The sequence below is a fragment of the Orbicella franksi genome, chromosome 3 (assembly GCF_964199315.1).
Source record: "Orbicella franksi chromosome 3, jaOrbFran1.1, whole genome shotgun sequence".
In the NCBI taxonomy this organism is placed as follows: domain Eukaryota; kingdom Metazoa; phylum Cnidaria; class Anthozoa; order Scleractinia; family Merulinidae; genus Orbicella; species Orbicella franksi.
The window spans coordinates 30,532,914-30,542,913 of record NC_138147.1 but is presented as its reverse complement, the minus strand read 5'-3'; the positions used below and the strand labels follow the sequence as shown (position 1 = coordinate 30,542,913).

Sequence of the window (10,000 nt, the reverse complement as noted above, 5' to 3'; positions counted from 1 at the left end):
CATTTACCTTTTAGGTGGATGATTTCTTAATTAAGCTGCAGAAAAATGTGCATTTATTTATTATTACTTCGGTTGCTCTTTTAGATTAAAACTATAATTCTGAAATTTCGTATATAAATATAAATTTGAGAGTGAATGATACTTTTTCACAACTATACATGTTCAGGATATATGCGATTTGATATAGTAATTTAGCTAAATTGGTTGGAGATGGACGTCACAGGCTTAATTTTTACACTTCTCAAACAGCTGATGCAAAGAGTTTTCTACAAACAAAGTTCGTCGATGGGCTATCAATCTGAGATATGATGAAAACAAAGGAGATTCACTCTATACCTCTAACATAATGACTAAAACTGAGGATAAACATATCGTAGAAAATTGAAAATATCGAAACGACATTACTGGTAAGAGAGGAAAAACAGGAAATATTATGCTTGACAAGTTCAACCGGATGAATACATAAACATTTAACGCTTGAGTATGGTAAGGCAGATGCATTTTTAATTTTATAAGGGTCGTGAAATTGAGCTGCTTCTGTCTGAAAATGACCTGAAAACATAGCAAACAACTAAAGAATGGAGATTCAAAATGTAGATGTTGAAGCTATTTTTTCTATATATAAGAATTAAGCAAGAAATTTTGGGAATTCCTGGTTAGCCAGGTTATAATTTGCATTTATATTTATAAACGTAAGTGAGAGACAATTTTTGAAAATAAATTTAAGGGAGCAAGCGATTTTGTCGACGGGCATTCCATTAAAAAGATATAAGGTTCCAAATTCACTAATTCGCAATTCGCAATTCGCTAGTAATCTAAACGTTTCGGGCTTAGCCCTTCTTCAGTAGGTGGAATGATTGAGCCACGCCATACAAAAAACTGTACACGTACGCACGCACGGAAAGCGCGCACAAAATACAAACTAAACAAAGGCGTACTGCGAAATATGAAAGTGAGTTAAGTTAATGTTCAGTCCGTTCGGTCAAAGCGTGCCCAGCAAATTATTAATTAATTAATTAATTAATTAATTATTAATTTCATTTCAAGTTGAAACACCACACTACATCGTGTATATTTTGATTGTGAGAAAACGTCCACCTTAACAATCTCTCGCTCTCTCATTTACCTAAAGAATATAAATACCAAAAAACAGGAATTATGAGTCACGACAGACCGAGTTTTAAACAAAGAAAGTTTATTAAACTGTTTGTAGGATTCAACCATGACGAGCAGCCTTTTATAATACTATTTGAACCGAATCATATTTGCATGTCAATGTGAGAAATTGGTCTGCATGCGTGAGGAGGCTTGAGGTCGATCGAAGTCTGTCAGTCAGGGTACGCGACCGGAGACGTGAGAGCGCAAGAAATGAATGGTATAAAACATCTGTTAGAAAAAAAGACATTAAAGAACTCTGAAAAGAAGATTGCAGAATTTCAGTTTTTCCAAGAAACCCAGCATAGCCAATTGTGAAAAAGATGTTCAAACATCATTTTAAAACATGTCTAACCTCTGCAGGAAAAATAATTTATTTGGGTTTTTTGTTTTGGATTTGCACCTTTCGCCTTTCACCTTTCGACGGGTAATTTAACAATTCAATGAATATGTGAGCAAATATACAAGCAAAAAAACTAGTCACATTTATTACGTTCATTAAGCCAATTGAAACAAAGACAACATCAAGTATAAGTTGTTAATTTAGCAATCAGGAAACATTTTACTAACCTACACTAAATTTCTAACTGTTGGTTAAAGTAAAATCAATTAAAGCAGATGTTTATTCATGTTGTTCCATCGCATGAATTTTGAGCATATAAACAGCAAATACTGGATGACTGAGTAAATTAAACGAACACCTGTTTGTCAGCTTGAAACAAAAGAATGGAAAGTTATCAGTCATTGTGAACAAGACCTTTTTACATTGTCCTCGGTATAAACAGCAGCCTGTATTCAGTGTTTTAAAGAGGCGGAAAATGAAAGAAAACTCAACTCTGCACTAGCAAAGTAGTTGTCATTTGCAAAGAAAAACGTAGCAATTAATTCCAAGGAATTGTTCATTTGAATAAGCTTTTGTGTATTTATCGTCGATTTAACAGAAACCCTCCATTCATTACAAGGGTGAATAAATTTAATACAGAGGTTTGATCTTTAATTTCTCTGCAAAGGAGCTCAGTTTATTCCATCAAGTAAGGTATTTCCTATCTGCCTTTTTCTCCAAGCCATCGGGGACTAATAACGATAATATTATGCACACCCCATATCATGACATGATATCAGTCGTCATTCCTTTTGTTTAGTTATCGTCGTCTTTCAAAACATGAAGAATAATTTACTGAAAAGGATAACAGGAAGTTTCCAGAATCGAAGAAATATTTCCTACTTTGAAAATGCTTGTTTGCACATGTTGTAACCCAATAATTCAGTTGACTTTGAATTTGTAATTTTTGTTGTTATCACGGTATTCATCATGGAACAAAAAATCTGCTATTACTCCTGAACCGAAGAAAAAAGGTCGGTCATTGGTAGTAAAGCCATCTGCTAGGCTAGTTAAATTCAGTTTTACCAAATCTATTGTTCATGGATGTTACTTATAATAATTTCAATAACGTGAATTTTAATCAAGGCATTCCAGCTTATAGTAAAAGTCGCGCCCGACAATTCAGATAGTCATATCGCTGAGGCAGATTAATGGCTACAGCAAACGTTTCTGAAGACGGAAAGCAGACCACATTTACCACGTTTCAACAATTATATTGCTCACCAGATTTAACTGCTGGAATACACGGCCATTTGACATTTATCTCAATTTTAAACGTTTTTCTGTCCATTACTGCATTTCTTGGAAATGCTCTGATCCTAGTCGCTCTTCGCAAGGAGTCTTCACTTCATCCGCCTTCAAAAGTTTTGCTAAGCAACCTTGCAACATCTGATCTTTGTGTTGGTCTTATTGTAGAGCCTCTGACTGTTACTTTATTTGTGACTGCAGTCAGTGAACATTGGAATATTTGTCGCTACGTATACGAGGTAGTCTCTGTAATAAGCTTTATTTTGTGCAGAGTGTCTCTGTGGACACTGACTGCAATAAGTGTGGACAGACTTCTCGCTCTGTTGTTGGGACTGAGATACAGACAAGTTGTAACTTTGAAGCGGGCCTATTTGATCATTATCACTATTTGGATTGTGTCCACTGTCTCGACTTCAACAACTAAGCTCTTTGGGAATTCTCCCAAATGGATGTGGTTTGGTATTATTGTTGCTTCACTGAGTCTAGTAATCTCGACCTTCTCTTATACAAAGATTTTCATCACCCTCCGTCATCATCAAAGTCAAGTACAAGACAATGTTCAACAACGGACCCAATCAAATCAACTCCAGATAGCGCGATACAGGAAAGCAGTGTCCACGGCACTGTTGTTGCAGTTCACGTTAGTCGCTTGCTATTTACCATATGTAATAGTAGTACCTTTACTCGTTCATACTGAGTTATCTTCATCAGTTTCTCTCCGTTTGAATTATACATTAAGTTTAGTTTTCTTAAACTCGTCATTAAACCCGATTCTTTACTGTTGGAAGATACAGGAAGTCGGACAAGAAGTGAAGAACACAATCAGACAAGTTCTTAGCTGTTGATCGAGTAAGATCTTGTGGAACTCTATCATGCCATCTCGTAGCTTAAAAGAAAAAAAAAGGCTAACATCGATGGTTAATTGATAAGATTCTCTAAAAGCTAAGAATGATAAGAGTGATTTTAAGTTTAGCTTACAAGATCAACAGCGACAAAAAAAAGATAAAATAATGATAATAATTAATAACGGATAAGATTCTTCAGAAGCTGTGTCAAATCAGGACTGATATATACTGACTTTAGTTTATTGGTATATCGACAGTTACGTATTACATGTTTATGCCGGTCGGGGTAGCACGGTAAAAATAATTTCATTGTTGTCAATTAATTTTCAAGTAGAAAATTGCAGGTAAGATCGATTTGTTTGCAATTGTGAATAAAAGAGATGAAAAGAAAGTATAAATGTCATGTTTTCTTGTCGGAGTGCATTGTTCAAATACTGTAGAGTTACGATAAGCTGTAACTAACAAATACAAGAGGAAGGACGAGTTACCGTTTGTGGTTGGCGATCGCTGTATTATTCTGGTCAGCATAAAAGTAAAAATTTCCCCTTGGCTTTGATCAATGACATTTACTTTTTCGGTGTCTGGTCAGCATAAAAGTAAGAACTTTCCCCGGGCTTTGATCAAGGACATTTACCTTTTAGGTGGGTGATTTCTTAATTAAGCTGCAGAAAAGTGTGCATTTATTTATTATTACTTCGATTGCTCTTTTAAATTAAAACTATAATTCTGAAATTTCGTATATAAATATAAATTTGAGAGTGAATGATACTTTTTCACACCTACACATGTTCAGGATATATGCGATTTGATATATTAATTTAGCTAAATTGGTTGCAGATGGACGTCACAGGCTTAATTTTTACACTTCTCAAACAGCTGATGCAAAGAGTTTTCTACAAACAAAGTTCGTCGATGGGCTTTCAATCTGAGATATGATGAAAACAAAGGAGATTCACTCTATACCTCTAACATAATGACTAAAACTGAGGATAAACATATTGTAGAAAATTCAAAAGATCGAAACGACATTACTGGTAAGAGATGGAAAACAGGAAATATTATGCTTGACAAGTTCAACCGGATGAATACATAAACATTTAACGCTTGAGTATGGTAAGGCAGATGCATTTTTAATTTTATAAGGGTCATGAAATTGAGCTGCTTCTGTCTGAAAATGACCTGAAAACATAGCAAACAACTAAAGAATGGAGATTCAAAATGTAGATGTTGAAGCTATTTTTTCTATATATAAGAATTAAACAAGAAATTTTTGGAATTCCTGGTTAGCGAGGTTTATAATTTCCATTTATATTTGTAAACGTAAGTGAGAGACAATTTTTGAAAATAAATTTAAGGGAGCAAGCGATTTTGTCGACGGGCATTCCATTAAAAAGATATAAGGTTCCAAATTCACTAATTCGCAATTCGCAATTCGCTAGTAATCTAAAAGTTTCGGGCTTAGCCCTTCTTCAGTAGGTGGAATGATTGAGCCACGCCATACAAAAAACTGTACACGTACGCACGCACGGGAAGCGCGCACAAAATACAAACTAAACAAAGGCGTACTGCGAAATATGAAAGTGAGTTAAGTTAATGTTCAGTCCGTTCGGTCAAAGCGTGCCCAGCAAATTATTAATTAATTAATTAATTAATTAATTATTAATTTCATTTCAAGTTGAAACACCACACTACATCGTGTATATTTTGATTGTGAGAAAACGTCCACCTTAACAATCTCTCGCTCTCTCATTTACCTAAAGAATATAAATACCAAAAAACAGGAATTATGAGTCACGACAGACCGAGTTTTAAACAAGGGAAGTTTATTAAACTGTTTGTAGGATTCAACCATGACGAACAGCCTTTTATAATACTATTTGAACCGAATCATATTTGCATGTCAATGTGAGAAATTGGTCTGCATGCGTGAGGAGGCTTGAGGTCGATCGAAGTCTGTCAGTCAGGGTACGCGACCGGAGACGTGAGAGCGCAAGAAATGAATGGTATAAAACATCTGTTAAAAAAAAAGACATTAAAAAACTCTGAAAATGGCCCATTATTGACTTAGCGCGATAATGGGTTTTATGCTGAGGCGGGGCCTTATCTTATCTTACGGTACAAGCTACAGAGGTAGATAGCCGTTAATGGGCTAGACACCACACGCAGAGCAAGCTTTAAATTCGTGTGCTCTGCTAACCCTCTCCCTTTTTTCTGCCAGCGCCGATCGCGATAGCTGTTTAGCCTTAGAAGCGTACTTTACTTTCTTTCGTCGGCCCTCCACCATCCCCTGAGCTCCTCCTCTGCTCTTGCTACCTCTTACTGGGCTGGCTGTTTTTCGCCCCAACTTTATTCACTGAATCAAATATAGCGATGTTTAATTGATTAATTTGACACCTTAGCATTTGAATGGTTTGAAATAAACGCCACGTGAGTGGCCAAATTAATCCAAACAAGTGTTTCAGTGATTCAGTGGTTTCTGGCCGCATGCACGACCGCGATTATAACCATTTCATTATAGTCTTTTGTGCGCTGGGTTTATAAATAGGCGTCGCTCTCGGCATAAAGAAGATTGCAGAATTTCAGTTTTTCCAAGAAACCCAGCATAGCCAATTGTGAAAAAGATGTTCAAACATCATTTTAAAAACATTTCTAACCTCTGCGGGAAAAATAATTTATTTGAGTTTTTTGTTCTGGATTTGCACCTTTCGCTGTTGACGGGTAATTTAAGAATTCAAAGAATATATGAGCAAATATACAAGCAAATATAAATAGCAAATATACTAGTCACATTTATTGCGTTCATTAAGCCAATTGAAACAAAGACAACATCAAGTATAAGTTGTTAATTTAGCAATCAGGAAACATTTTACTAACCTACACTAAATTTCTAACTGTTGGTTAAAGTGAAATCAATTAAAGCAGATGTTTATTCATGTTTTTCCATCGCATGAATTTTGAGCATATAAACGGCAAATACTGGATGACTGAGTAAATTAAACGAACACCTGTTTGTCAGCTTGAAACAAAAGAATGGAAAGTTATCAGTCATTGTGAACAAGACCTTTTTACATTGTCCTCGGTATAAACAGCAGCCTGTATTCAGTGTTTTAAAGAGGCGGAAAATGAAAGAAAAACCAACTCTGCACTGGCAAAGTAGTTGTCATTTGCAAAGAGAAACGTAGCAATTAATTCCAAGGAATTGTTCATTTGAATAAGCTTTTGTGTATTTATCGTCGATTTAACAGAAACCCTCCATTCAGTACAAGGGTGAATAAATTTAATACAGAGGTTTGATCTTTAATTTCTCTGCAAAGGAGCTCAGTTTATTCCATCAAGTAAGGTATTTCCTATCTGCCTTTTTCTCCAAGCCATCGGGGATTAATAACGATAATATTCTGTACACCCCATATCATGACATGATATCAGTCGTCATTCCTTTTGTTTAGTTATCGTCGTCTTTCAAAACATGAAGAATAATTTACTGAAAAGGATAACAGGAAGTTTCCAGAATCGAAGAAATATTTCCTACATTGAAAATGCTGGTTTGCACATGTTGGAGCCCAATAATTCAGTTGACTTTGAATTTGTAATTTTTGTTGTTATCACGGTATTCATCATGGAACAAAAAATCTGCTATTACTCCTGAACCGAAGAAAAAAGGTCGGTCATTGGTAGTAAAGCCATCTGCTAGGCTAGTTAAATTCAGTTTTACCAAATCTATTGTTCATGGATGTTACTTATAATAATTTCAATAACGTGAATTTTAATCAAGGCATTCCAGCTTGTAGTTAAAGTCGCGCCCGACAATTCAGATAGTCACATCGCTGAGGCAGATTAATGGCTACAGCAAACGTTTCTGAAGACGGAAAGCAGACCACATTTACCACGTTTCAGCAACTACATTGCTCACCAGATTTAACTGCTGGAATACACGGCCATTTGACATTTATCTCAATTTTAAACGTTTTTCTGTCCATTACTGCATTTCTCGGAAATACTCTGATCCTAGTCGCCCTTCGCAGTGAGCCTTCGCTTCATCCGCCGTGCAAACTCTTGCTAAGGAACCTTGCAACATCTGATATTTGTGTAGGTCTTATTGTAGAGCCTCTGGCTGTTACTTTATTGGTGACTGCAGTCAGTGAACATTGCGTTATTTGTCGCTACGTATACGAGGTGGTCTCTGTAGTAGGCTTTATTTTGTGTGCAGTGTCTCTGTGGACACTGAGGCAAGCAGTGACGGACACAAGCTGACAAATACTTTGCTGTTGATCGAGTTAGCTTTTGTGGAACTATATCATTTCTTAGGTTACCGAAAAAGAAACAAAGTAAGAAACTAACATCGATCGTTAACAGATAAGATTCGCTAAAAATTTAAGGGTGGTAAGACTAATAGTCAATTTGGTTTATTGGTTTTTGTGATACACTTTTTGTCTTCTTAATATTGAAGTTGTGTATTGTTTCGCATCTGGTTTTGCGATTGTACAGATAAACGATCCTTTAGCTGCCAAGAACATCAGCGACAACAATTAAAAATTGTCATCAATAAAGGATAAGTTTCTTCAAAAGTTGCCTTAAATTAGGAATGACACTGATTTTCGTTTATTGGTATATCGACGGTATTGCATGTTCATGCCGGTAGGAATTACAACTGTAAAGATTTTCATTGTTTTAAATTCAATTTTCTGGTACAAAGTTGCAGGCAAGATTTGTTTCTAATTATGAATAAAAAGATGAAAAGATTTTCATGCTTGCTTATCGGAATGCGTTATTCAAACATTGTAGAGTTAGTACAACAAGCTGGTACAAAATACAAGAATTATTCTGTTCAGCATAAAAACAAAAATTTTCCTGCGCTTTTATCAAGGACATTTTTTTTTAGCTGGGTGTTTTTATAAGACTGCAGAAAAAAGTGCCTTTATATTATTAATACTATTACTATTTATGTTTGCTTTTTTAAGCTACAACTAAGATCATAACATTTAGAAAGTTCCGTATTTAAGCAATAGATCACAAGTTTTTATGTTTTATACATAGGTTGATGAACCACATGGGATGTTGGAAGAACACTCGAAGAATTCGTAAATCACTCGCCTGCGGCTCGCGATTTACGAATTCTTCTCGTGTTCTTCCAACATCCCAAGTGGTTTATCAACATATATATAAACCATAAAAACTTGTGGTCTATTGCTTTTATATAATAATTCAGAAGACACGCGAAATTTCCATGAGTTTACTGGCACAATAAACCATAGCTGATTGACTAATCAGAGCGCGCGCATTCATTTGATTATTAAATAAATAAATTTGAGAGAGGATGACACGTATTTTTGCAAGCTTATACATGTTCAGGATATATGCGTTTTGAGATTTTAATTTAGACTAAATTTGTTGGAACATGAACAACGCAGGGTAAATTTTTATACTTCTCAAACAGCATATGCAAAGACTTTCCTCTCAAGAAAGTTCGTCGATAGGTTTTAAATCTGAGATTTAACGAAAACGGAGGCGATTCTGTCATAATGACTAAAAATGAGGATAAACATAGTGAGAAAAAATGAACATAACAACTTAACACGAAATATTATGCTTGACAAGTTTAACCGGATAAATACATCACCATTTGACGCTTAAAAAAAACAATATGGCGAGGAGGATGCATTTGTAATTTTATAAGGGTCGTGAAATTGAAGCTTAATTTCAGCAAATTACCTGAACATATTGCAAAACAACTCGTGAATGGAGATTCAAGATGTAGATTTTAAGGCTAGTTTTTTTTTTTTTTTTTTTTTTAACAAACAATTTTAGCCACTTCCCGGTTAGCGAGGTTTATATATTGCGTTTATATTTATAAACATTGGCGCGAGAAATTTTTTTAAAATAACTTAATGGAGGAAGCGAGTTTCTCGATAGGCATTTCATTGAGATATGCTGTGCTTCTGGCCGCCAGGTCAACCATATCACACTTCCGACTCGATCTTGAAACAGACTTGCTTGATATGAGCCACAGACCCCCTTCCCCTCTCCCCCTCCCTTCACTTCGGCCAGCCCCCATATCTTGAGAAGTCTTGTATTCCCTCAAAGACATATCATCAAACATTATGCCTGTGACGATCAGGCTGATTATTTCGGGCTTGTATTTACGATTTTCAATCAAATGAGGTACATTTTATGAACTGAAAATAGATTGAAACACCACACTACATCGTGTATATTTTGATTGTGAGAAAACGTCCACCTTAACAATCTCTCGCTCTCTCATTTAGCTTAAGAATATAAATACCAAAAAACAGGTACAGGTCAAGTATCAGTCACGACAGACTGAATTTTAAGTAGAGGAAGTTTAGGAAAATGTTTGGGGGATTCAAACATG

The 10,000-nt window shown here is 35.4% G+C and overlaps 1 protein-coding gene across 1 annotated transcript; it reads left to right on the top strand.

Moving 5' to 3' along the window:
• Positions 1-2,523: 2,523 nt before the first annotated feature.
• On the top strand, positions 2,524-3,630 carry LOC145480524 (melanocyte-stimulating hormone receptor-like). Its single transcript, XM_081458764.1, has one exon. It carries the CDS (start codon positions 2,689-2,691, stop codon positions 3,628-3,630), a length of 942 nt encoding a protein of 313 aa, XP_081314890.1. The 5' UTR covers positions 2,524-2,688.
• The last annotated feature ends 6,370 nt before the right edge of the window (positions 3,631-10,000 follow it).

Excerpts from the sequence above, each read along its gene's own strand:
- LOC145480524 (XM_081458764.1), top strand. The coding sequence starts at position 2,689 with ATGGCTACAGCAAACGTTTCTGAAGACGGAAAGCAGACCACATTTACC.